We start from the raw sequence: 27,686 nt of genomic DNA, 5'->3' as shown, positions 1-27,686 counted from the left end.
AGCTACAAATAGACAGAAGACGTTGTGGAAGCTGCAGGCAGAAACATAGCACAGGTCTTGGAAGACCAGCAACAGGTAGCAGAGATCCTGAAAGACTCCGATGGACAGGTGATATCCTAGAAGTTGAAAGCAAACACGTAGCAGAGGTCCTGTAAAACAAAAAACAGGTAGCAGGGGCCCTGGAATTTGCAGGCAAACAGAAGATGTCCTGGAAGTTGCAGGCAGACATCTAGCAGAGGTTTGGAAGGCCAGGAATGGGTAGCAGAGGTTCAGGAAGACACGGGCAGACAGACATCCTGGAAACTGCAGATGGACACGTACTGTAGCAGAGGTCCTGAAAGACTGAGAACAGGTAGCAGAGATTCTGGAAGACTGGGAACAGGTAGCAGAGGTCGAGGAAGACCGGGAACATGTAGCAGAGATCCTGGAATCTGTAAATGGACAGCAAGAATCCAGGAAGCCACAAGCAGTCATGTATCAGAGGTCGAGGAAGACGGGGAATAGATAGCAGAGGCCCTGGAAGTCTATGGTGGACAGGAGACAACCTGGAGGCTGCAGGCAGATACATAGCAGAGGTCTTGGAAGACCAGGAATGGGTGGCAGGGGAGCAAAGCCCGTACCCAGAACAGGTGCAAAACAATGGGGGTGCAGTGTTTGCCCAATAAGTGAGATTTTTTATGTTAAATTTATTGTTTAAGCACCAGGGTTACATTAAGCTCACTGACAAATAGTCTATAAACCCTTTAGTATTTATAGACCCAGAAAATGATTGTGTTATTATATTGAACATTTGTATGATTTTGCATGAGTTTCCTCTTCACGACAGTTAATAATTTATTTTACCCTATGGCAATCTTCCCAGATAAAAACTAGAAATCCACAAAATGGCATAAATAGTACAGATAACCATGAAAATGCCATGACACACCTTTTTTCAGTTTGTATTAGAATTTTTTCTGCTCTTCTCATATCTTTTTCTTTCAACTGCTCACACAAATAAATGGCCTGGATGAATCCAATTATTTCTGGAATAGACAGCTGAATTTTGGCAGGTATATCTGTAATACTAGAAGAGAAGACTATATGTTTGTGAGATACTTTATATAGCGTACTGCAACAAAAGTAATATTTTAATCAACATTATAAAATAATTACTATACTAAGAATAAAACTTGTTTTTGTAACAAACCACTCTATCCAGCGTTTAACACCAAGGGATGTCTTCAAATGTTCTCAGCTCCCTGCTTCAGGATACATTCACACATTCATGTGAGTGTTACCATCCAAGAGAAACTTTTTTTTCTCAGGTGTCATCCCAGTTGCATCCATTCTTTTATCTTTTCTCATCCTTTTTTTCACTGTGCAAGTAGACTAAATTTTTTTATGAATTGACTCTTGTCAATGTATCAATTAAAATGGATAAAACTAGGATGGACCTCTGAGGATATGTTCGCACGTTGCATTTTTGCTGCAAATTTAAAGCTGCTTTTTACAATACCAGCAAAAACTGAGATTTCAGAAATCTCATGCATGCACATTGGTTTTTTTCCTGACAATTGGAAAACTGCTGTGTTTTTTTAAACTGCAGCATGCCATTTCTTTCAGCGCTTTGCAGCATTTTTGCCTTGAATTTTCAAGCATAGAAGGCAATGAGTAAGCGCAACAAAGCAGCAAAAAAACTGAAAAAAAGTCACATTTTTAGTGGAAAAGGCAGGTACTGCAGGATATGAAACACATTTATTTTTGTGATTTTTCTCAAGTTTATACCAAAATGTCTGGGGCTCCTCACCTGACAATGGAAGATTATTATGGTTTCATTAAACTACTGATATGTGCAAGAGTAAACAATTGCCTGAGAAATTCAATGGCCGACCAATGAGTAAAAGTAATCAGTGCCTAACCAACTCTGACCTGACCTGAGTGAAATTGAACAATGCCTGACCAACACAATGGCCCTGATTATTGTGGAAAGTAAACAGTGTGGTGCTCTGTTTTCCCTGGTCATTGCACCTTGCTTTGTGAGCGCAACGTATCATAACCACTACTACAATGTATTCTATTCAATAGTTGAAAGTTGAATTAAGATTTTCATTTGCTAATTGAATAAACTATATGATTTGAGACAATTTTAAAATAAATCTAACACCTAAAAAAATATATAATTCTAAGGAGATCAACATTGTGGAAGATCTTTAACCCCTTCATGACCTTGGGATTTTCCGTTTTTCCGTGTTCGTTTTTCGCTCCCCTCCTTCCCAGAGCCATAACTTTTTTATTTTTCCATCAATTTGGCCATGTGAGGGCTTATTTTTTGCGGGACGAGTTGTACTTTTGAACAACATCATTGGTTTTACCATGTCGTGTACTAGAAAACAGGCAAAAAATTCCAAGTGCAGTGAAATTGCAAAAAAAGTGCAGTCCCACACTTGTTTTTTGTTTGGCTTTTTTGCTAGGTTCACTAAATGCTAAAACTGACCTGCCATTATGATTCTACAGGTCAGTACGAGTTCATAGACACCTAACATGACTAGGTTATTTTTTTATCTAAGTGGTGAAAAAAAATTCCAAACTTTGCTAAAAAAAAAATAAATAAAAATTGCGCCATTTTCCGATACTCGTAGCGTCTCCATTTTTCATGATCTGGGGTCACTTGAGGGCTTATTTTTTGTGTGCCAAGCTGGCATTTTTAATGATAGCATTTTGGTGCAAATACGTTCTTTTGATCGCCCATTATTGCATTTTAATGCAATGTAGTGGCGACCAAAAAACGTAATTCTGGCGTTTCGAATTTTTTTCTCACTACGTCGTTTAGCGATCAGGTTAATGCTTTTTTTTATTGATATATTGGGCGATTCTGAACGCGGCGATACCAAATATGTGTAGGTTTGATTTTTTTTTTTATTGATTTATTTTGATTGGGGCGAAAGGGGGGTGATTTGAACTTTTATATTTTTTTTATTTTTTTCACATTTTTTTTTACTTTTTTTTAAACTTTTGCCATGCTTCTATAGCCTCCATAGGAGGCTAGAAGCTGGCACCACTCGATCGGCTCTGCTACATAGCAGCGATCTGATGTTCGCTGCTATGTAGCAGAAATGCAGGTGTGCTGTGAGCGCCGACCACAGGGTGGCGCTCACAGCAAGCCTGCATCAGTAACCATAGAGGTTTCAAGGACCTCTATGGTTACCATACTGAAGCATCGCCGACCTCGGATCATGTGACTGGGGTCGGCGATGCGATCATTTCCGGCCGCCCGGCCGGAAGCGGTAGTTAAATGCCGCTGTCTGCGTTTGACAGCGGCATTTACCGTATATACTCGAGTATAAGCCGACCCGAGTATAAGCCGACCCCCCTAATTTTGCCACAAAAAACTGGGAAAACTTATTGACTCGAGTATAAGCCTAGGGTGGAAAATGCAACAGCTACCGGTGAATTTCAAAAATAAAAATAGATGCTCCATACTGTTCATTATGGCCCCATAGCTGTGCCATATAGTGCTCTGCACCATTATTGCCCCATAGCTGTGCCATATAGTGCTCTGCACCATTATTGCCCCATAGCTGTGCCATACAGTGCTCTGCACCATTACTGCCCCATAGCTGTGCCATATAGTGCTCTGCACCATTATTGCCCCATAGCTGTGCCATACAGTGCTCTGCACCATTACTGCCCCATAGCTGTGCCATATAGTGCTCTGCACCATTATTGCCCCATAGCTGTGCCATACAGTGCTCTGCACCATTACTGCCCCATAGCTGTGCCATATAGTGCTCTGCACCATTACTGCCCCATAGCTGTGCCATATAGTGCTCTGCACCATTATTGCCCCATAGCTGTGCCATACAGTGCTCTGCACCATTACTGCCCCATAGCTGTGCCATATAGTGCTCTGCACCATTATTGCCCCATAGCTGTGCCATACAGTGCTCTGCACCATTACTGCCCCATAGCTGTGCCATATAGTGCTCTGCACCATTACTGCCCCATAGCTGTGCCATACAGTGCTCTGCACCATTACTGCCCCATAGCTGTGCCATACAGTGCTCTGCACCATTACTGCCCCATAGCTGTGCCATATAGTGCTCTGCACCATTACTGCCCCATAGCTGTGCCATATAGTGCTCTGCACCATTACTGCCCCATAGCTGTGCCATATAGTGCTCTGCACCATTACTGCCCCATAGCTGTGCCATATAGTGCTCTGCACCATTACTGCCCCATAGCTGTGCCATATAGTGCTCTGCACCATTATTGCCCCATAGCTGTGCCATACAGTGCTCTGCACCATTACTGCCCCATAGCTGTGCCATATAGTGCTCTGCACCATTATTGCCCCATAGCTGTGCCATACAGTGCTCTGCACCATTACTGCCCCATAGCTGTGCCATATAGTGCTCTGCACCATTACTGCCCCATAGCTGTGCCATACAGTGCTCTGCACCATTACTGCCCCATAGCTGTGCCATACAGTGCTCTGCACCATTACTGCCCCATAGCTGTGCCATATAGTGCTCTGCACCATTACTGCCCCATAGCTGTGCCATACAGTGCTCTGCACCATTACTGCCCCATAGCTGTGCCATATAGTGCTCTGCACCATTACTGCCCCATAGCTGTGCCATACAGTGCTCTGCACCATTGCCCCATAGCTCTGCCATATAGTGCTCTGCACCGTCCATTATTGCCCCATAGCTGTGCTGCTGCTGCTGCAATAAAAATAATAAAACACATACTCACCTGTCTTGCTTGCAGCTTCTCGGCGCCATCTTCCCGGCGTCTCCCTGCACTGACTGATCAGGCAGAGGGCGGCGCGCACACTATATGCGTCATCGCGCCCTCTGCCTGCAGTCAGTGAGGAGAGACGCCGGGAAGATGGAGACAGCGCCCAGCGTGTGGAACGAGGACAGGTGAATATGACATACTTACCTGCTCCCGGCGTCCCGCTCCTTCCCCCTGCCTGTGTTCGGTGCCGCAGCCTCTTCCTCTGTCAGCGGTCACCGGCACCGCTTCATTAGAGAAATGAATAGGCGGCTCCGCCCCTATGGGAGGTGGAGCAGCCTATTCATTTCTCTAATGAGCGGTCCCACGTGACCGCTCAGGGGAAGAGGCTGCTGCACCCGGAGACCGTGGGACGGGCAGGGGGAGTGACAGGATCGCCGGGACTAGGTAAGTATGCCTCAGCGCCCTCTCCCCCTCACCCGCCGACCCTGCCACAGACCGTGACTCGAGTATAAGCCGAGGGGGCACTTTCAGCCCAAAAATTTGGGCTGAAAATCTCGGCTTATACTCGAGTATATACGGTAACTAGTTAATAGGCGCGGGCAGATCGTGATTCTGCCCGCGCCTATTACAGGCACATGTCAGCTGTTCAAAACAGCTGACATGTCCCGGCTTTGATGCGGGCTCACCGCCGGAGCCCGCATCAAAGCGGGGCTTCTGACCTCGGACGTACTATCCCGTCCGAGGTCAGAAAGGGGTTAAAAAAAGTGGTCTTTCACAAACCTTTGTCCATGAATAGAAAAGTGGACAACCAACAAGTAAAAACTTACTGTTCCTTGTCGTTTAGTGGAATAGCCTCATACAAATGTTGGTACCGACAAAACATGTCCTTTGTCGATTTATCAACATACTGGAACAATGTATCCCACACCTGCAAAAAAAAATCAAAAACTATTAATAGAAAAAAATAGTGGAGATTTTCAATATGATTGTACTGGCCACAATCTTTAAATCTGCCTCAGTTTTGATAAAATAATCAACCCCAAATATTGCAGAATGCAGATCCTTAAATATACAATACAAAACAATGGATGGATGGATAAAATCACATTCCATTTGAATTTATTTCTTATTAGATAATTCTCAAATGACCTATTAGATCTTACTGATAAAAGGTTTAGCCTATGTTATGGTAGTAAAAAATGTAATTTACATTGTAAGCTCATGTGTTCTATGTAGATAGAATGGATCCCAGCACAATTTCTTCAGGTTGGTCCAAGAAACTCCAAGTTAACATTGATGAATTCAAATATGAGCAAACTATTGTCCAATTAGCTGCTAGAAGAAAGACCTATCTCAACATCACAGATGGTTAAAGAAGCACTCCACCTATCAAAGTTGTTATCCTCTTTATATATTGCATTCATCATATTATATAGCAATGTGTAGTTACAACTGCTCATTTTTGTCTTTCTTCCCAGTAAATTCCTCTCTTTTCTCTGCTTTATGTAAAAAAAGGAAGTCTCTTGTCCTTGCATTTATCATTCCCCTCTTTAACTCCTGACCAAGCTCCTCCCTCCTGTCAGAGACTTTTGCAGTGATGACTTATGCAGGCAAAATTGACCTCCTGTTTCTACATAGAGCTTAGTAGGATTGTCACGGGGAGACTAGGTGAGCGAGAGCTAATAACCCAGGCCCCTGCAATTTCCCTCAGACTAGGGAAATCCTGACTGACCCTCTACCTGGAGTTTACACTGATGGTGTGCATGTCCAGGCCTCGAACCTCACCCTGTCTCCTGTTTCAACCCTAGGCTGAAACCTCTGCCCACCACCCAGTGAAGAGGTAATACACCAATACCCACAGTTAGCACGGACAAGGATAAAAGAAAATATACACCACGCGGCAGTCACTCAGGAATACACTATAAATTTGCAGGGCAAAATAAATGCAAATATAGGAAGGAGTAAATAAGACTAAGGAAAATACACCACCAGCAACGAATCTCCAACAACCAGCTCTCCACTCCAGACCGAGATAACAACGCACAAGACAGAAGCTATAATTGGCGACGCCCAATGATCAGGAGAACTATTTAAAGGCAATGGGCATGTCCCAGCTTCCAATCCGAGGATCAGGTAAATTAACCCCGGAACAGCTAGATAAAATCTAGCCGACGCCAATGAGCAAATAGTGGTCAAAAGCGGAATTAGCGCTGTCTGTCGAACGACCTGGTCTGAACAGCGTCCGACATGACAAGGATTGAGCTAGTCTGCTTATAATCACGTGTTGTCATAGACCTAATAGAACACAGAAGGATTAGCTGGGTAGAAAGGCAAAATGGGAATTGTAAGTACACAGTGCTATATAATATGATGGCTACAATATATTAAGAGGATAGCAATTCTGATAAGAGTGCTTCTTTAAGCAGTATTTTATATAGATAATTGTGGGAAGTACTGGTTCTCTGGAGTATGGAGTCTTAAACTAAAAGCTCTATGGGGAAACCGTTGCAAAGAAGCTCTCGTGCAGAATCAAAGAGACTATTGGATATTGAAAGTACCACCTAAGAGAGGTGACTACCCAATAAGTGACTGTCTGACCCTTAAACCAATTTTAGCAACATGACTTGGGATAAATGCCCAGCCAGAAATTGATCTACAGGCAGTCTGTTTCGAGGTGCTTGCTCTTCATCAGTGTAGAGCACGTTGGTTGGCTAAGTGCTATGTGATTGAGACAATGTGTGGAAAATACTGATTACCTTTAATGTAAGCCTGACAGCTGATCCACAGGTAGCATGTATCAGTCCCTGGCTGTATGAGCTTAGCCAGGTATGTTTGAGTTTGAAATGATGTGATGTTTCAGAGAAAAACATAGTTTAAAAGCTGTTAAAGGCTAGTCGTACTGAAGGATCTGTGGCGGCTTCTCCCCTCCCTCTACCCTGGATTGACAGGTCTCTGCCAATTCACACAGATAGCCAGTGACCTGCCAGAGTAGCCAATTGGGACCTGTTGGCCTCTATAGTATATTATTCTCAGAAACCCTACAGCTTTCAGAATCAAACATACCTGATTATGTTCATTCAACCAGTGCTGTACATACACATGCTGCCCCTAGATCGAGCAGAGTGTATCATCTGCCAGAATCCCTTTATAGAAATTAGCTGAGTATGTAGGCTTACAGGCAATGCAGTATGGGAGAAAATTAGGTCTGTTGAAAACAAAAGAGACTATTGGATACCAGTAATAAATCATAACAAACAGCAGTGAATGATACACAGCAGTAGTATACTCTAATGTACAAAATGGAAGGAGCATGGATTCTACATACATTATGTCCAATTTAAATCAATAAGTTACCTCTGCCATCACTGCATTCACGTCGTGTGACAAATTGTTATATTCAAACTCAGGGACTGGTTCATAAGAATGGGCAGCCAAGCATCCTCCCGGCTTCAATACTCGCATGGTCTCATCGAGAAACTTGTCTATTGTGAACCAATGAGCAGCTACACCAGCATGTACCAGGTCCACCGAAGCATCTTTCACAGGTAACTTCTCAGCCGGAGCCACCCTACAGACAGAACAGACGATTACCAATGTCTCTTATAAATCTAATGATCCCATATCAACAAAATTAGGAAATCCCGTTTAGTACTCACATGTACGACACATTTTTTGCCAAGGTCATTTCTTTTGCAACATTTAGTTGGGATTCACTGATGTCTAGTCCTAGGACCTTCCTGAAGTGAGGAGCTAGAGATAAAGTGTAACGTCCAGTCCCACAGCCAACATCCAGCGCCATTTCAAGGGGCCGCCCATTTGTCTTTATAAAGGATAAAGTACATTTAGTAAAGTTAAAATTAATTCCATATACTGTACATTATGTGTACTAAACAAAATGACGTACAGTGGGGAAAAAAGTGGTCTACCTATGATGTCAATTTCAGGCCTCTCATCTTTTTAAGTGGGAGAACTTGCACAATTGGTGGCTGACTAAATACTTTTTTCCCCACTGTACATGCTAGTCATCTATAAGGCTTCTTTCACACTAGCGTCGGGCTCGGCCCGTCGCAGTACGTCGGGCCGAGGTCCCCGACGCTAGTGCTGTCTCCGCCGCACAAAGGGGGCAGAGGATGCATTTTTCCAGCGCATCCGCTGCCCCATTGTGAGGTGTGGGGAAGTGCGGGGAGGTGGGGGCGGAGTTCCGGCCGCGCATGCGCGGTCGGAAAAAGCGGACCGTCGGGAGCAAAAAACGTTACATGTAACGTTTTTTGGTCCCGACGGTCCGCCACAACACGGCACAACCGTCGCACGACGGTTCCGTCGTGTGGCAATGCGTCGCAAATGTGTCGCTAATGTTAGTCAATGCTCATAAAACGCATCCTGCAAGAACTTTTGCAGGATGCGTTTTTTCGGCAAAACGACGCATTTGCGACGTATTGCAGTTAACGCTAGTGTGAAAGTAGCCTAACAGTCTTGTGGTGATTGTAACAATTTACATGAACTTTACATTCACTTAAGTATACTAAAGAACATTACTACAGATTTTTTTGTTTACACGTATTATTAACCTCTTAAGGATGGGGCAATTTTTTGTTTTTGCTCTTTCATTTTTTCCTCTCCTTCTTTCAAGACTCATAACTTTTTAATTTTTTTGTTCACATAAACAAGTGAGGGCTTGTTTTTTGTAGAATGAGCTCTTCTTTTGAATGACACCATCCATTTTATCATGGGTTTTCCTGGAAAGTGGGGAAAGAAATCCAATGTGGTAAAAAAAAAGTGAAATATGGAATTGTTTTTTGTTTATAGTGTTTATTTTACGCAAAAAATGACATGGCAATTTGATTCTCCAGGTCAGCACAATTATAGAGATACCAAACATACATAGCTTTTCAGTGGTGAAAAAAAATCCAAAACTTTTAAAAATAGAGAATTTTGCTTATGACGTCATTTACCGTGAACTTTTTCAATTTTTGGTACATGGAGCTGTGTGAGAGCTTGTTTTTTTGCACCCTGAGCTAATGTTTTATTGATATAATTTTATTGATATATTTGGGGGTAAATACAATGTTTTCAATGCCTCTTATAACATTTTTTGTGTTGTTGCAGTGGCCGAAAAACTTCAATTCTGAGGTTTCACAATTACACAATCTACTGATCAGATTAATTTACTTTACATTTTGATAGACTGGGCTTTCATGAACATAGCAATATCAAATATGCATTTTTTTTACAAAAAAATCTTTGTTCATTTTTAATGGGGAAAATAAAGGTGATTAAACTTTTATATTTTTGTGATTTTTTTTTTTCATATTTATATCCACCTGATGAGGTTTTTATTGTCTTTTATAAAATGCTGTATTTGCTATATGTAGCAAATAAAATATCATCTGATTAAACATCAGAGATACTTTTTTCTTTAGCTGTTTAACCATCTTATTCCAAATTGGGTTAAGGATCCTCTTAAGGAAGCGCCCTGAAACATGCTTATTCACAATATCCACGTGGAGGAATTTTTTATCTGGGAGAGGAAAATCATCTCCATGTTATTACAGGCATGCAGCATACCAGTGGAAGGATCACCCTTGTTTGCAACCTTTTCCCAGTGTTGTGCCTCCTTGCACAACCATACAAGGTGAGCAAGATTCAAGATGTACTTTTCTCACCAAGTAAGATTCGATCATCTACTATGCTTAGATATCGCTCTCCCTCTCTTTCCCCTCATCTTATCTTTCCCAGGACCTCGTTCGCATATCATGTGTACATCAGTACATAAAGAGAACATCAGAGCCATTGAGAGTACATAAATACAGCATCAGAACTACAGGTGCTTCTCAAAAAGTTAGAATATCATCAAAAGGTAATCTATTTCAGTTCTTCAATACAAAAAGTGAAACTCATATATTATATAGTCATTACAAACCGAGTGATCTATTTCAAGTATTTACATCTGTTTATGTTGATCATTATAGCTTATAGCCGATGAAAACCCAAAAGTCATTATCTTAGTAAATTACTAATAATAGAATAATTAACAAAAAACATTTGCAAAGGCTTCCCAAGCATTTAAAAAGGTCCCTTAGTTTGTTTCAGTAGGCTCTACAACCATGTGGAAGACTGCTGACTTGACAGATGTCTAGAAGGCAGTCATTGACACACTCCACAAGGACGGTAAGCCACAAAAGGTCATTGATAAAGAAGCTGGCTGTTTACAGAGTGCTGTATCAAAGCATATTAATATAAAGTTGAGTGGAAGGAAAAAGTGTGGTAGAAAAAGGTGCACAAGCAACTGGGATAACCGCAGCCTTGAAAGGATTGTTAAGAAAAGGCCATTCAAAAATTTGGGGGGATTCACAAGGAGTGGACTACTGGTGGAGTCAATGCAGGACATAGGTTACAAATGTCACATTCCTTGTGTCAAGTGTTATGAACTGGTGGTTTAGAAGCAACATGGGATGTGCTCTGGAGGAGGTGGTACCTGTACTGACCGCAGTTCCTGAGCTTAACACAACACTAGAAGTAGCCGTGGGATGTTCCTGTCACTCCCTAGACACCTCGTCACAGCCGGAGAACTAACTACCCCTAAAGATAGAAACAAGAAAGCTATCTTGCCTCAGAGAAAATTCCCAAAGGACAGACAGCCCCCCACAAATATTGACTGTGAGTGGAGAGGGAAATTACATGCACAGAATGAAACTAGGATGTAGCAAAGGAGGCCAATCTAGCTAGACAGATAGAACAGGACAGAATACTGTGCGATCAGTATTAAAAACTAGAAAAATCCACCACAGAGTTTACAAAAATCTCCACACCTGACTAAAGGTGCGGAGGGTAAATCTGCTTCCCAGAGCTTCCAGCTTAACTGAATAAATCCATACTGACAAGCTGGACTAGAAAAAACATAGAATGTGCTGAAAGATTAAGTCCACAAAAAGTGGAAAGCAAAAGAACAAAGCAAGGACTTATCTTTGCTGAACTGGTCAGAATATCAGGGAAATCCAAGAGAGATGTGAATCCAAGCCGGAACCATTGACAACTGGCACTGGCTGAAGGATAGAGCCAGGATAAATAGCCGAGCCAGAATAGACGATCAGTGGAAGCAGCTGCTGACTGCTAAATCCAAGGAGCAGCAGTTCCACTTAAATCCACCGGAGGGAGCCCAAGAGCACAACCCACAAAAGTGCCACTTACAACCACCGGAGGGAGCCCAAGAGTGGAATTCACAACAGTACCCCCCCCTTGAGGAGGGGTCACCGAACCCTCACCAGAGCCCCCAGGCCGATCAGGACAAGCCAAGTGAAAGGCATGAACCAAATCGGCGGCATGGACATCGGAGACAACAACCCAAGAATTATCCTCCTGGCCATAACCAATCCACTTGACAAGATACTGAAGCCTCCGCCTCGAAAAACGAGAATCCAAAATTTTCTCCACCACATATTCCAACTCCCCTTCAACCAACACCGGGGCAGGAGGATCAACAGAGGGAACAACGGGCACCACATATCTCCACAACAAAGATCTATGGAAAACATTATGGATGGCAAAAGAGGCTGGAAGGGCCAAACGAAAAGATACCGGATTGATAATCTCAGAAATCTTATAAGGACCAATAAACCGAGGTTTGAACTTAGGGGAAGAAACCTTCATAGGAACATGACGAGAAGATAACCAGACTAAATACCCCACCCGAAGCCGAGGACCAACACACCGAAGGCGGTTAGCAAAACGTTGAGCCTTTTCCTGAGACAATGTCAAATTGTCTACCACATGAGTCCAAATCTGCTGTAACCTGTCCACCACAGAATCCACACCAGGACAATCAGAATGCTCAACCTGCCCCGAAGAAAAACGAGGATGAAAACCAAAATTACAAAAGAAAGGCGAAACCAAAGTAGCCGAACTAGCCCGATTATTAAGGGCAAACTCGGCCAATGGCAAGAAAGCCACCCAATCATCCTGATCAGCAGACACAAAGCATCTCAAATAGGTTTCCAAGGTCTGATTAGTTCGCCATTTGAGGATGGAACGCCAAAGAAAAAGACAAATCAAAGCCCATCCTAGCACAAACGGCCCGCCAAAACCTAGAAACAAACTGGGAACCTCTGTCAGACAAAATATTCTCCGGAATGCCATGCAAACGAACCACATGCTGAAAAAACAATGGAACCAAATCAGAGGAGGAAGGCAATTTAGGCAAAGGTACCAAATGGACCATTTTAGAGAACCGGTCACAAACCACCCAGATAACAGACATCTTCTGGGAAACAGGAAGATCCGAAATAAAATCCATGGAAATATGCGTCCAGGGCCTCTCAGGGACCGGCAAAGGCAAAAGCAACCCACTAGCGCGGGAACAGCAAGGCTTGGCCCAGGCACAAGTCCCACAGGACTGCACAAAAGAACGCACATCCCGCGACAAGGAAGGCCACCAAAAGGACCTAGCAACCAAATCTCTGGTACCGAAAATCCCAGGATGACCAGCCAACACTGAACAAGGAACCTCAGAAATTACCCTACTAGTCCATCTATCAGGAACAAACAGCTTCCCCACTGGACAGCGGTCAGGTTTATCAGCCTGAAATTCCTGAAGCACCCGCCGCAAATCAGGGGAGATGGCAGAAAGAATCACCCCTTCTTTAAGAATGCCAACCGGCTCAAGGACTCCAGGAGAATCAGGCAAAAAACTCCTAGAGAGGGCATCAGCCTTAACATTCTTAGATCCCGGAAGATACGAGACCACAAAATCAAAACGGGAGAAAAACAGGGACCATCGAGCCTGTCTAGGGTTCAGCCGCTTGGCCGACTCGAGGTAAATCAGATTCTTATGATCGGTCAAGACCACAACGCGGTGCTTGGCTCCCTCAAGCCAATGTTGCCACTCCTCAAATGCCCACTTCATAGCCAACAACTCCCGATTGCCAACGTCATAATTGCGCTCCGCAGGCGAAAACTTTCTGGAAAAAAAAGCACACGGTTTCATCAAAGAACCATCAGAATTCCTCTGAGACAAAACGGCCCCTGCCCCAATCTCAGAAGCGTCAACCTCAACCTGAAAAGGAAGAGAAACATCCGGCTGACGCAACACAGGGGCAGAAGTAAATCGGCGTTTAAGCTCCTGAAAGGCCTCAACAGCCGCAGAGGACCAATTCATCACATCAGCGCCTTTCTTCGTCAAATCGGTGAGGGGCTTAACCACACTGGAAAAGTTGGCAATGAAACGGCGATAAAAATTAGCAAAGCCCAAAAATTTCTGAAGGCTCTTCACCGATGTGGGTTGAATCCAGTCATGAATGGCTTGGACCTTAACAGGATCCATTTCTATAGACGAGGGAGAAAAAATAAAACCCAAAAAAGAGACCTTCTGAACTCCAAATAGGCACTTAGACCCCTTCACAAATAAAGCATTATCACGAAGGATCTGGAATACCATCCTGACCTGCTTCACATGAGACTCCCAATCATCGGAAAAAATCAAAATATCATCCAAATACACAATCATGAATTTATCAAGATAATTGCGGAAAATATCATGCATGAAGCACTGAAATACAGAAGGAGAATTAGAAAGCCCGAAAGGCATCACAAGGTATTCAAAATGGCCTTCGGGCGTATTAAATGCAGTTTTCTATTCGTCACCCTGTTTAATACGAACAAGATTATATGCCCCTCGAAGGTCAATCTTAGTAAACCAACTAGCCCCCTTAATCCGAGCAAACAAATCAGAAAGCAAAGGAAAAGGGTATTGGAATTTGACCGTGATCTTAGTAAGAAGGCGATAATCAATACAGGGTCTCAAGGAGCCATCCTTCTTGGCAACAAAAAAGAATCCCGCTCCCAATGGTGACGAAGAGGGCCGAATATGCCCCTTCTCCAAAGACTCCTTGACATAACTTCGCATGGTGGCATGCTCTGGCACAGACAGACTGAAAGGTCGGCCCTTAGGGAACTTACAGCCAGGAATCAAGTTAATAGCACAATCACAGTCCCTATGTGGAGTAAGGGAACTGGACTTGGGCTCATCAAATACATCCTGGAAATCCGACAAAAACTCAGGGACTTCAGAAGAGGGGGAAGAGGAAATTGACATCAAAGGAACGTCACAATGTACCCTGTTATGAACTATACTTTTGGGCTCCCTCTTGTGGTCACTCACGGTATGGCTCTTGGATACTCTTTCCCCAGGTTGGTAGTCACCTGGTTCGTTAAGACTCTGGGTGTTTCTATTTAAACTTCCTGGAGTCTTAGTCCATTGCCTGGCATCCATGTAATCAGTCCTTGTCTGGTTGCTCTTGTCTACTGGTCCTGATTTTTGCAACATAAGCTAAGTCCTGCTTTCTTGTTTTTTGTTTATTTGTATTATTCTGTTTTTTGTCCAGCTTGTTCATAATGTGATTCCTGATTTTGCTGGAAGCCCTTAGGGGGCTGATATTCTCCCCCCATACCGTTAGTCGGTACGGGGGTTCTTGGATATTCAGTGTGGATATTTTTGTAGGGTTTTTCGCTGACCACATAAGTCCGCTTTCTATATTTCTGCTATTATTTAGTGGGCCTCTCTTTGCTGAATCTAGTTCATACTTACGTTTGTCCTTTCCTCTTACCTCACCGTTATTATTTGTTGGGGGCCTGTATCTACTTTGGGGTACCTTTCTCTGGAGGCAAGTGAGGTCTGTATTTTCTCTGAAAGGGTTAGTTAGATCTCCGGCTGGCGCGAGACGTCTAGAACCAACGTAGGTACGTTCCCCGGCTGCTATTAGTTGTGGGCTAGGATCAGGTATGTGGTCAGCTCAGTTACCACCTCCCTAAGAGCTAGTTTTTATGTTTGCAGACTTTGCTGAAGACCCTGAGATCCTCTGCCATTAGGATCACAACAGTATGCCAGGTGTTGTGAAATTGGATTCTGGGCTCCCCCGGTGGCCACTTGTGGAATTTAACTTGTGTGCATCATCCCCTCTGTTCACCTGCTCCTATCAGGATGTGGGAGTCGCTATATAACCTTGCTCCTCTGTCAGTTTCATGCCGGTCAACAATGTAATCAGTAGCCTTTCTGTGCATGTTCCTGCTACTAGACAACTCCCAGCTAAGTTGGACTTTTGTCCTTGTGTGTTTTTGCATTTTGTTCCTGTTCACAGCTGCTGTTTCGTTACTGTGTCTGTAAAGCTCTTGTGAGCGGAAATTGCCACTCTGGTGTTATGAGTTAATGCTAGAGTCTTAAAGTAATTTCTGGATGGTGTTTTGATAGGGTTTTCTGCTGACCATGAAAGTGCCCTTTCTGTCTTCATGCTATCTAGTAAGCTGACCTCGATTTTGCTAAACCTATTTTCATACTACGTTTGTCATTTCATCTTAAATCACCGCCAATATATGTGGGGGCCTCTGTCTGCCTTTTGGGAAAATTTCTCTAGAGGTGAGCCAGGACTGTCTTTTCCTCTGCTAGGATTAGGTAGTTCTCCGGCTGGCGCTGGGCATCTATGGATAAAAAAACGTAGGCATGCTACCCGGCCACTTCTAGTTGTGCGGCAGGTTTAGTTCATGGTCAGTATAGTTTCCATCTTCCAAGAGCTAGTTCTCATATATGCTGGGCTATGTTCTCTCGCCATTGAGAATCATGACAGTTTGACCGGCCCAAAAAAAGGGTTAAATTACTGGCTGAGAAAGGAGAGAAAAAAGAAGTCTGCTACAATTTTTTTTTTTTTTTTTTTTTTTTTTTCCCTCTAGTTCTGAGTGTGCTCTTAATTGAATCACTTGCTAGTCTGCCTATACTGCAGCCTTCCTCTCTTCCTCTCCTTCTAATCCTTGAATGGCTCTGTGTTCACCTGTTTCAAATGGATCTTCAGAGTGTAGCTACAGGTTTGAATAATCTCGCCACAAAGGTACAAAATTTGCAAGATTTTGTTGTTCATGCACCTATGTCTGAGCCTAGAATTCCTTTGCCTGAATTCTTCCCGGGGAATAGATCTCACTTTCAAAATTTTAAAAATAATTGCAAATTGTTTTTGTCCCTGAAGTCTCGCTCTGCCGGAGACCCTGCACAGCAGGTCAGGATTGTAATTTCCTTGCTCCGGGGCGACCCTCAAGACTGGGCTTTTGCATTGGCACCAGGGGATCCTGCGTTGCTCAATGTGGATGCGTTTTTTCTGGCCTTGGGGTTGCTTTATGAGGAACCTCATTTAGAGCTTCAGGCGGAAAAGGCCTTGATGTCCTTGTCTCAGGGGCAAGATGAAGCTGAAATATACTGCCAAAAATTCCGCAAATGGTCTGTGCTTACTCAGTGGAATGAGTGCGCCCTGGCGGCGATTTTCAGAGAAGGTCTCTCTGATGCCATTAAGGATGTTATGGTGGGGTTCCCTGTGCCTGCGAGTCTGAATGAGTCCATGACGATGGCTATTCAGATCGATAGGCGTCTGCGGGAGCGCAAACCTGTGCACCATTTGGCGGTGTCTACTGAGAAAACGCCAGAAAATATGCAATGTGATAGAATTCTGTCCAGAAGCGAGCGGCAGAATTTTAGACGAAAAAATGGGTTGTGCTTCTATTGTGGTGATTCAACTCATGTTATATCAGCATGCTTTAAGCGTACTAAGAAGCCTGACAAGTCTGTTTCAATTAGCACTTTACAGTCTAAGTTTATTCTATCTGTGACCCTGATTTGTTCTTTGTCATCTATTACCGTGGACGCCTATGTCGACTCTGGCGCTGCTTTGAGTCTTATGGATTGGTCCTTTGCCAAACGCTGTGGGTATGATTTGGAGCCATTGGAGGCTCCGATACCTCTGAAAGGGATTGACTCCACCCCATTGGCTAGTAATAAACCACAATACTGGACACAAGTGACTATGCGTGTTAATCCGGATCACCAGGAGGTTATTCGCTTTCTGGTGCTGTATAATCTACATGATGTTTTGGTGCTGGGATTGCCATGGCTGCAATCTCATAACCCAGTCCTCGACTGGAGAGCTATGTCTGTGTTAAGCTGGGGATGTAAAGGAACTCATGGGGACGTACCTTTGGTTTCCATTTCATTATCTATTCCCTCTGAGATTCCTGAATTCTTGTCTGACTTTCGTGACGTTTTTGAAGAACCCAAGGTTGGTTCACTACCTCCGCACCGGGAGTGCGATTGTGCCATAGACTTGATCCCGGGTAGTAAATACCCTAAGGGTCGTTTATTTAATCTGTCTGTGCCTGAACACGCTGCTATGCGAGAATATATAAAGGAGTCCTTGGAAAAGGGACATATTCGTCCTTCGTCATCTCCCTTAGGAGCCGGTTTTTTCTTTGTGTCTAAGAAAGACGGCTCTTTGAGGCCGTGTATTGATTATCGACTTTTGAATAAAATCACGGTTAAATATCAATATCCGTTACCACTGCTTACTGATTTGTTTGCTCGTATAAAGGGGGCCAAGTGGTTCTCTAAGATTGATCTCCGTGGGGCGTATAATTTGGTGCGAATCAAGCAGGGGGATGAGTGGAAAACCGCATTTAATACGCCCGAGGGCCATTTTGAGTATTTGGTGATGCCTTTTGGTCTTTCAAATGCCCCTTCAGTCTTCCAGTCCTTTATGCATGACATTTTCCGCGATTATTTGGATAAATTTATGATTGTGTATCTGGATGATATTCTGATTTTTTCGGATGACTGGGACTCTCATGTCCAGCAGGTCAGGAGGGTTTTTCAGGTTTTGCGGTCTAATTCCTTGTGTGTGAAGGGTTCTAAGTGTGTTTTTGGGGTTCAGAAGATTTCCTTCTTGGGATACATTTTTTCCCCCTCTTCCATCGAGATGGATCCTGTCAAGGTTCAGGCTATTGGTGATTGGACGCAACCCTCTTCTCTTAAGAGTCTTCAGAAATTTTTGGGCTTTGCTAACTTTTATCGTCGATTTATTGCTGGTTTTTCTGATGTTGTAAAACCATTGACTGATTTGACAAAGAAGGGTGCTGATGTTGCTGATTGGTCCCCTGATGCTGTGGAGGCCTTTCGGGAGCTCAAGCGCCGCTTTTCTTCCGCCCCAGTGTTGCGTCAGCCTGATGTTGCTCTTCCTTTTCAGGTTGAGGTCGACGCTTCTGAAATCGGAGCTGGGGCGGTGTTGTCGCAGAGAAGTTCCGACTGCTCCGTGATGAGACCTTGTGCTTTCTTTTCCCGTAAATTTTCGCCCGCCGAGCGGAATTATGATATTGGGAATCGGGAGCTTTTGGCCATGAAGTGGGCTTTTGAGGAGTGGCGTCACTGGCTTGAGGGGGCCAGACATCAGGTGGTGGTATTGACTGACCACAAAAATTTAATTTACCTTGAGTCTGCCAGGCGCCTGAATCCTAGACAAGCGCGCTGGTCGTTGTTTTTCTCTCGGTTTAATTTTGTGGTGTCTTACCTACCGGGTTCTAAGAATGTTAAGGCGGATGCCCTTTCTAGGAGTTTTGAGCCTGACTCCCCTGGTAATTCTGAGCCCACAGGTATCCTTAAAGATGGAGTGATATTGTCTGCCGTTTCTCCAGACCTGCGGCGGGCCTTGCAGGAGTTTCAGGCGGATAGACCTGATCGTTGCCCACCTGGTAGACTGTTTGTTCCTGATGATTGGACCAGTAGAGTCATCTCTGAGGTTCATTCTTCTGCGTTGGCAGGTCATCCTGGAATCTTTGGTACCAGGGATTTGGTGGCAAGGTCCTTCTGGTGGCCTTCCCTGTCACGAGATGTGCGAGGCTTTGTGCAGTCTTGTGACGTTTGTGCTCGGGCCAAGCCTTGTTGTTCTCGGGCTAGTGGATTGTTGTTACCCTTGCCTATCCCGAAGAGGCCTTGGACGCACATTTCGATGGATTTTATTTCGGATCTGCCTGTTTCTCAGAAGATGTCTGTCATCTGGGTGGTGTGTGACCGTTTCTCTAAGATGGTCCATCTGGTTCCCTTGCCTAAGTTGCCTTCTTCTTCCGAGTTGGTTCCTCTGTTTTTTCAAAATGTTGTTCGTTTGCATGGTATTCCGGAGAATATCGTTTCTGACAGAGGGACCCTATTCGTGTCTAGATTTTGGCGGGCATTCTGTGCTAGGATGGGCATAGATTTGTCTTTTTCGTCTGCTTTCCATCCTCAGACTAATGGCCAGACCGAGCGGACTAATCAGACCTTGGAGACATATTTGAGGTGTTTTGTGTCTGCGGATCAGGATGATTGGGTTGCTTTTTTGCCTTTGGCGGAGTTCGCCCTCAATAATCGGGCCAGCTCTGCCACCTTGGTGTCCCCGTTTTTCTGTAATTCGGGGATTCATCCTCGATTTTCCTCCGGTCAAGTGGAATCTTCGGATTGTCCTGGAGTGGATGCTGTGGTGGAGAGGTTGCATCAGATTTGGGGGCAGGTAGTGGACAATTTGAAGTTGTCCCAGGAGAAGACTCAGCTTTTTGCCAACCGCCGTCGTCGTGTTGGTCCTCGGCTTTGTGTTGGGGACTTGGTGTGGTTGTCTTCTCGTTTTGTCCCTATGAGGGTTTCTTCTCCTAAGTTTAAGCCTCGGTTCATCGGCCCGTACAAGATATTGGAGATTCTTAACCCTGTGTCCTTCCGTTTGGACCTCCCTGCATCCTTTTCGATTCATAATGTTTTTCATCGGTCATTGTTGCGCAGGTATGAGGTACCAGCTGTGCCTTCCGTTGAGCCTCCTGCTCCGGTGTTGGTTGAGGGTGAGTTGGAGTACGTTGTGGAAAAGATCTTGGACTCTCGTGTTTCCAGACGGAAACTCCAGTATCTGGTCAAATGGAAGGGATACGGTCAGGAGGATAATTCTTGGGTCACTGCCTCTGATGTTCATGCCTCCGATCTTGTCCGTGCCTTTCATAGGGCTCATCCTGATCGCCCTGGTGGTTCTGGTGAGGGTTCGGTGCCCCCTCCTTGAGGGGGGGGTACTGTTGTGAAATTGGATTCTGGGCTCCCCCGGTGGCCACTTGTGGAATTTAACTTGTGTGCATCATCCCCTCTGTTCACCTGCTCCTATCAGGATGTGGGAGTCGCTATATAACCTTGCTCCTCTGTCAGTTTCATGCCGGTCAACAATGTAATCAGTAGCCTTTCTGTGCATGTTCCTGCTACTAGACAACTCCCAGCTAAGTTGGACTTTTGTCCTTGTGTGTTTTTGCATTTTGTTCCTGTTCACAGCTGCTGTTTCGTTACTGTGTCTGGAAAGCTCTTGTGAGCGGAAATTGCCACTCTGGTGTTATGAGTTAATGCTAGAGTCTTAAAGTAATTTCTGGATGGTGTTTTGATAGGGTTTTCTGCTGACCATGAAAGTGCCCTTTCTGTTTTCATGCTATCTAGTAAGCGGACCTCGATTTTGCTAAACCTATTTTCATACTACGTTTGTCATTTCATCTTAAATCACCGCCAATATATGTGGGGGCCTCTGTCTGCCTTTTGGGAAAATTTCTCTAGAGGTGAGCCAGGACTGTCTTTTCCTCTGCTAGGATTAGGTAGTTCTCCGGCTGGCGCTGGGTATCTAGGGATAAAAAACCGTAGGCATGCTACCCGGCCACTTCTAGTTGTGCGGCAGGTTTAGTTCATGGTCAGTATAGTTTCCATCTTCCAAGAGCTAGTTCTCATATATGCTGGGCTATGTTCTCTCGCCATTGAGAATCATGACAGCCAGGCCACTGAATAGTTAATGCATTGCAGAAGTGGGATTAAAAGAAAAAGAAGTTCTGAGTTTTTGTTTTTTTTTTGTCTTCCTTCCCCTTAATCTCTGAATGGCTTGAAACTCTGCTGCAGACATGAATGTGCAAACTCTGATTACTAGTGTGGATCAGCTTGCTGCTCGTGTGCAGGGCATTCAGGATTTTGTTACTAGCAGTCCTATGTCAGAGCCTAAGATACCTATTCCTGAGCTGTTCTCTGGAGATCGATTTAAATTTGGGAATTTTAGGAATAATTGTAAATTGTTTCTATCTTTGAGACCTCGTTCGTCTGGAGACTCAGCTCAGCAAGTTAAAATTGTTATCTCCTTCTTGCGGGGCGACCCTCAGGATTGGGCTTTCTCATTGGCGCCAGGAGATCCGACATTGGCGAATATTGATGCGTTTTTTCTGGCACTCGGATTGCTTTATGAGGAGCCCAATCTTGAAATTCAGGCAGAGAAGGCTTTGCTGGCTATTTCTCAGGGCCAGGATGAAGCCGAAGTGTATTGCCAAAAATTTCGGAAATGGTCTGTGCTTACTCAGTGGAATGAGTGTGCTCTGGCCGCAAATTTCAGAAATGGCCTTTCTGAAACCATTAAGAATGTGATGGTGGGCTTTCCCATTCCTACAAGTCTGAATGATTCTATGACGCTGGCCATTCAGATTGATCGGCGTTTGCGGGAGCGCAAATCCGCTAATCCTTTGGCGGTGTTGTCTGAACAGACGCCTGATTTAATGCAATGTGATAGAATTCAGACTAGAACTGAACGGCAAAATCATAGACATCAGAATGGGTTGTGTTTTTACTGTGGTGATTCTACACATGTTATATCAGCATGCTCTAAACGCCTAACAAAGTTTGTTAGTCCTGTCGCCGTTGGTAACTTGCAGCCTAAATTTATTTTGTCTGTGACTTTAATTTGCTCATTGTCTTCCTACCCTGTTATGGCGTTTGTGGATTCAGGCGCTGCCCTGAGTCTTATGGACTTGCCGTTTGCCAGGCGCTGTGGTTTTGTCCTGGAGCCTTTAGAAAATCCTATTCCTCTTAGAGGAATTGATGCTACGCCATTGGCGGAGAATAAACCGCAGTATTGGACACAAGTGACCATGTGCATGACTCCTGAACACCGGGAGGTGATTCATTTTCTTGTTCTGCTTAAGATGCATGATTTGGTCGTTTTGGGTCTGCCATGGTTACAGGCTCATAATCCTGTTCTGGATTGGAGGGCTATGTCTGTGTCAAGTTGGGGTTGTCAGGGAATTCATTGCGATTCCCCGTTGGTGTCTATTGCTTCCTCCACTCCTTCAGAAGTTCCTGAGTATTTGCTTGACTATCAGGATGTGTTCAGTGAGTCCAGGTCCAGTGCTCTTCCTCCTCATAGGGACTGTGACTGCGCTATAGATTTGATTCCTGGTAGTAAGTTTCCTAAGGGACGATTATTTAATATGTCGGTACCTGAGCATGCCGCGATGCATTCTTATATAAAGGAGTCTTTGGAGAAAGGACATATTCGTCCATCCTCTTCCCCTCTTGGTGCGGGATTCTTTTTTGTGGCCAAGAAAGACGGATCTTTGAGACCTTGTATAGACTATCGGCTTCTGAATAAAATCACGGTTAAATTTCAATACCCTCTGCCACTATTGTTGGACTTGTTTGCTCGGATTAAGGGTGCCTGTTGGTTCACCAAGATAGATCTTCGTGGTGCGTACAACCTTGTGCGCATTAGGCAGGGAGATGAATGGAAAACTGCATTTAATACGCCCGAAGGTCATTTTGAGTACTTGGCGATGCCTTTTGGGCTCTCTAATGCTCCTTCAGTGTTTCAATCCTTTATGCATGACATCTTCCGGAAGTATCTAGATAAATTTGTGATTGTTTATCTGGATGACATTTTAGTTTTTTCTGATGATTGGGATTCTCATGTAAAGCAGGTCAGGATGGTGTTTCAGGTTTTGCGTGATAATGCTTTGTTTGTGAAGGGCTCAAAGTGTCTCTTTGGAGTGCAGAAGGTTTCCTTTTTGGGTTTTATTTTTTCCCCTTCTGCTGTGGAGATGGACCCAGTCAAGGTCCGAGCTATTCATGATTGGACTCAACCCACGTCTGTTAAGAGTCTTCAGAAGTTTTTGGGTTTTGCTAATTTCTACCGTCGTTTTATTGCTAACTTTTCTAGCGTTGTTAAACCTCTGACGGATATGACCAAGAAAGGTTCTGATGTCGCTAATTGGGCTCCTGCGGCCGTTGAGGCCTTCCGGGAGCTGAAGCGTCGGTTTACTTCGGCGCCTGTTTTGTGCCAGCCTGATGTTTCACTTCCCTTTCAGTTTGAAGTGGATGCTTCTGAGATTGGTGCAGGAGCTGTTTTGTCGCAGAGAGGCTCTGGTTGCTCTATGATGAAACCATGTGCTTTCTTTTCCAGGAAGTTTTCACCGGCTGAGCGGAACTATGATGTTGGTAATCGGGAGTTGTTGGCCATGAAGTGGGCATTTGAGGAGTGGCGTCATTGGCTCGAGGGTGCTAAGCATCGTGTGGTGGTCTTGACTGATCACAAAAATCTGATGTATCTCGAGTCTGCTAAACGCCTGAATCCTAGACAGGCTCGTTGGTCATTGTTTTTCTCCCGTTTTGACTTTGTGGTCTCATACCTGCCTAGTTCGAAAAATGTGAAGGCTGATGCTCTCTCTAGGAGCTTTGTGCCTGACTCTCCTGGAGTCTCAGAGCCGGCTGGTATTCTTAAAGAGGGAGTGATTTTGTTAGCCATTTCTCCTGATTTGCGACGTGTGTTGCAGAGATTTCAGGCTGGTAGACCTGACTCTTGTCCACCTGATAGACTGTTTGTTCCTGATAAATGGACCAGCAGAGTTATTTCCGAGGTTCATTCCTCGGTGTTGGCAGGGCATCCTGGGATTTTTGGTACCAGAGATTTGGTGGCTAGGTCCTTTTGGTGGCCTTCCTTGTTACGGGATGTGCGTGCTTTTGTGCAGTCCTGTGGGACTTGTGCTCGGGCTAAGCCTTGCTGTTCTCGTGCCAGCGGGTTGCTTTTGCCCTTGCCCATCCCGAAGAGGCCTTGGACACACATTTCCATGGATTTCATTTCAGATCTTCCGGTGTCTCAGGGAATGTTTGTCATCTGGGTGGTGTGTGATCGTTTTTCCAAGATGGTCCATTTGGTGCCCTTGCCTAAGTTGCCTTCCTCTTCCGATCTGGTTCCTTTGTTTTTTCAGAATGTGGTTCGTTTGCACGGCATTCCTGAGAAAATCGTGTCTGACAGAGGATCCCAGTTTGTGTCCAGATTCTGGCGATCTTTTTGTGCTAGGATGGGCATTGATCTGTCGTTCTCGTCTGCCTTTCATCCTCAGACTAATGGCCAAACGGAGCAAACTAATCAGACGCTGGAGGCTTATTTGAGATGTTTTTTTTCTGCGGATCAGGATGATTGGGTGACCTTCTTGCCATTGGCTGAGTTTGCCCTCAATAATCGGGCTAGTTCCGCTACTTTGGTTTCGCCATTTTTCTGCAACTCTGGTTTTCATCCTCGTTTCTCCTCGGGTCATGTTGAGCCTTCTGACTGTCCTGGGGTGGATTCTGTGATTGATAGGTTGCAGCGGACTTGGAATCATGTGGTGGACAACTTGAAGTTGTCATAGGAGAAGGCTCAGCGTTTTGCCAACCGCCGCCGCGGTGTGGGTCCCCGACTTCGTGTTGGGGATTTGGTTTGGTTGTCTTCTCGGTTTGTCCCTCTGAAGGTTTCCTCTCCTAAGTTTAAGCCTCGCTTTATTGGTCCTTATAGAATTTTGGAGGTCCTTAATCCGGTGTCTTTTCGTTTGGATCTTCCTGTGTCGTTTGCCATTCACAATGTGTTCCATAGGTCTTTGTTGCGGCGGTACATTGTGCCTGTGGTTCCTGCTGTTGACCCTCCTGCTCCGGTCTTGGTTGAGGGCGAGTTGGAGTATGTGGTGGAGAAGATCTTAGATTCTCGTCTCTCTAGACGGAGGCTTCAGTATCTGGTCAAATGGAAGGGCTATGGTCAGGAGGATAATTCCTGGGTGGTCGCCTCTGATGTTCATGCGGCCGATTTGGTTCGTGCCTTTCACGCTGCCCATCCTGATCGCCCTGGTGGTCGTAGTGAGGGTTCGGTGACCCCTCCTTAAAGGGGGGGTACTGTTATGAACTATACTTTTGGGCTCCCTCTTGTGGTCACTCGCGGTATGGCTCTTGGATACTCTTTCCCCAGGTTGGTAGTCACCTGGTTCGTTAAGACTCTGGGTGTTTCTATTTAAACTTCCTGGAGTCTTAGTCCATTGCCTGGCATCCATGTAATCAGTCCTTGTCTGGTTACTCTTGTCTACTGGTCCTGATTTTTGCAACATAAGCTAAGTCCTGCTTTCTTGTTTTTTGTTTATTTGTATTATTCTGTTTTTTGTCCAGCTTGTTCATAATGTGATTCCTGATTTTGCTGGAAGCCCTTAGGGGGCTGATATTCTCCCCCCATACCGTTAGTCGGTACGGGGGTTCTTGGATATTCAGCGTGGATATTTTTGTAGGGTTTTTCGCTGACCACATAAGTCCGCTTTCTATATTTCTGCTATTATTTAGTGGGCCTCTCTTTGCTGAATCTAGTTCATACTTACGTTTGTCCTTTCCTCTTACCTCACCGTTATTATTTGTTGGGGGCCTGTATCTACTTTGGGGTACCTTTCTCTGGAGGCAAGTGAGGTCTGTATTTTCTCTGAAAGGGTTAGTTAGATCTCCGGCTGGCGCGAGACGTCTAGAACCAACGTAGGTACGTTCCCCGGCTGCTATTAGTTGTGGGCTAGGATCAGGTATGTGGTCAGCTCAGTTACCACCTCCCTAAGAGCTAGTTTTTATGTTTGCAGACTTTGCTGAAGACCCTGAGATCTTCTGCCATTAGGATCACAACAGTACCCCTTGACAACCCCAACTAGTCACAGACATAGATTTCCAATCTAGCACCGGATTATGTTCCTGTAACCATGGAAAACCCAGTACAACAACATCATGCAAGTTATGCAACACCAGAAAATGGCAATCTTCCTGATGTGCTGGAGCCATGCACATGGTCAGCTGAGTCCAATACTGAGGTTTATTCTTGGCCAACGGTGTAGCATCAATCCCCCTCAAAGGAATAGAGCTCTGCAAAGGCTGCAAGGAAAAACCACAGATCCTGGCGAATTCCATGTCTATTAAGTTCAGGGCAGCGCCTGAATCCACAAATGCCATGACAGAAAAGGACGATAATGAGCAAATCAGGGTCACAGATAAGAGAAATTTAGGCTGTACAGTACTGATGGTAACAGACCTAGCGACCCTCTTAGTACGCTTAGGGCAATCAGAAATAACATGAGCACAATCACCACAGTAAAAACACAGCCCATTCTGACATCTGAATCCCTGCTGTTCTGCTCTAGTCAAAATCCTATCACATTGCATAGGCTCAGGACTCCGCTCAGAGGACACTGCCATATGGTGCACAACTTTGCGCTCGCGCAGGCGCCGATCAATCTGAATGGCTAGAGAAATAGATTCGCTCAAACCAGCAGGTGTGGGGAACCCCACCATAACATCTTTAAAGGCTTCAGAAAGACCCTTTCTGAAAATTGCTGCCAGAGCATTCTCATTCCATTTAGTGAGCACAGACCATTTTCTAAATTTCTGGCAGTATAATTCTGCCGCTTCCTGACCCTGACATAGGGCCAACAAGGTTTTTTCTGCATGATCCACAGAATTAGGTTTGTCATACAATAATCCGAGTGCTTGAAAAAATGCGTCTACATTAAGCAATGCCGGATCCCCTGATTCAAGGGAGAATGCCCAGTCCTGAGGGTCACCACGCAGCATGACGATTTTAACCTGCTGAATGGGATCACCAGAGGAACGGGGTTTCAAAGCAAAAAACAATTTGCAGTTATTTTTAAAGTTCAAAAACTTGGATCTGTCCCCAAAAAACAAATCAGGAGTAGGAATTTTAGGCTCTAAAGCCGGAGTCTGGACAACATAATTTTGGATACTCTGTACTCTTGCAGCAAGTTGATCCACACGAGAAAACAAACCCTGAACATCCATGCCAGCGCCAAAATCCTGAACCACCCAGAGATTAAGAGGAAAAAAAAAGACAAAACAGCCTGCAGAAAAAAAAATGGCTCGGAATTTTTCTTTTTTCCTTCTTTTGAGATGCATTTGATTCATTTTTGGCCAGTTGTACTGTTATGAACTGGTGGTTTAGAAGCAACATGGGACGTGCTCTGGAGGAGGTGGTACCTGTACTGACCGCAGTTCCTGAGCTTAACACAACACTAGAAGTAGC

At 44.6% G+C, this 27,686-nt stretch overlaps 1 protein-coding gene across 1 annotated transcript in view; it reads right to left on the bottom strand.

Moving 5' to 3' along the window:
• The window catches only part of LOC143785773 (putative methyltransferase DDB_G0268948), a 40,719-nt gene that overhangs the window by 4,229 nt on the left and 8,804 nt on the right, over nucleotides 1–27,686 (bottom strand). Inside the window, exons 2-5 of the mRNA XM_077274895.1 lie at nucleotides 8,379–8,542; nucleotides 8,077–8,290; nucleotides 5,550–5,650; nucleotides 929–1,066 (exon numbers count right to left, since the gene is read on the bottom strand). Coding sequence (XP_077131010.1) covers nucleotides 929–1,066; nucleotides 5,550–5,650; nucleotides 8,077–8,290; nucleotides 8,379–8,542 — 617 coding nt within the window. The remainder of the gene's footprint in view (nucleotides 1–928; nucleotides 1,067–5,549; nucleotides 5,651–8,076; nucleotides 8,291–8,378; nucleotides 8,543–27,686) is intronic.

Source organism: Ranitomeya variabilis, chromosome 7 (assembly GCF_051348905.1).
Source record: "Ranitomeya variabilis isolate aRanVar5 chromosome 7, aRanVar5.hap1, whole genome shotgun sequence".
NCBI classification, from domain to species: Eukaryota; Metazoa; Chordata; class Amphibia; order Anura; family Dendrobatidae; genus Ranitomeya; species Ranitomeya variabilis.
Note: the sequence above shows the minus strand (reverse complement) of the source record. Positions and strands in the feature narration are given on the sequence as shown.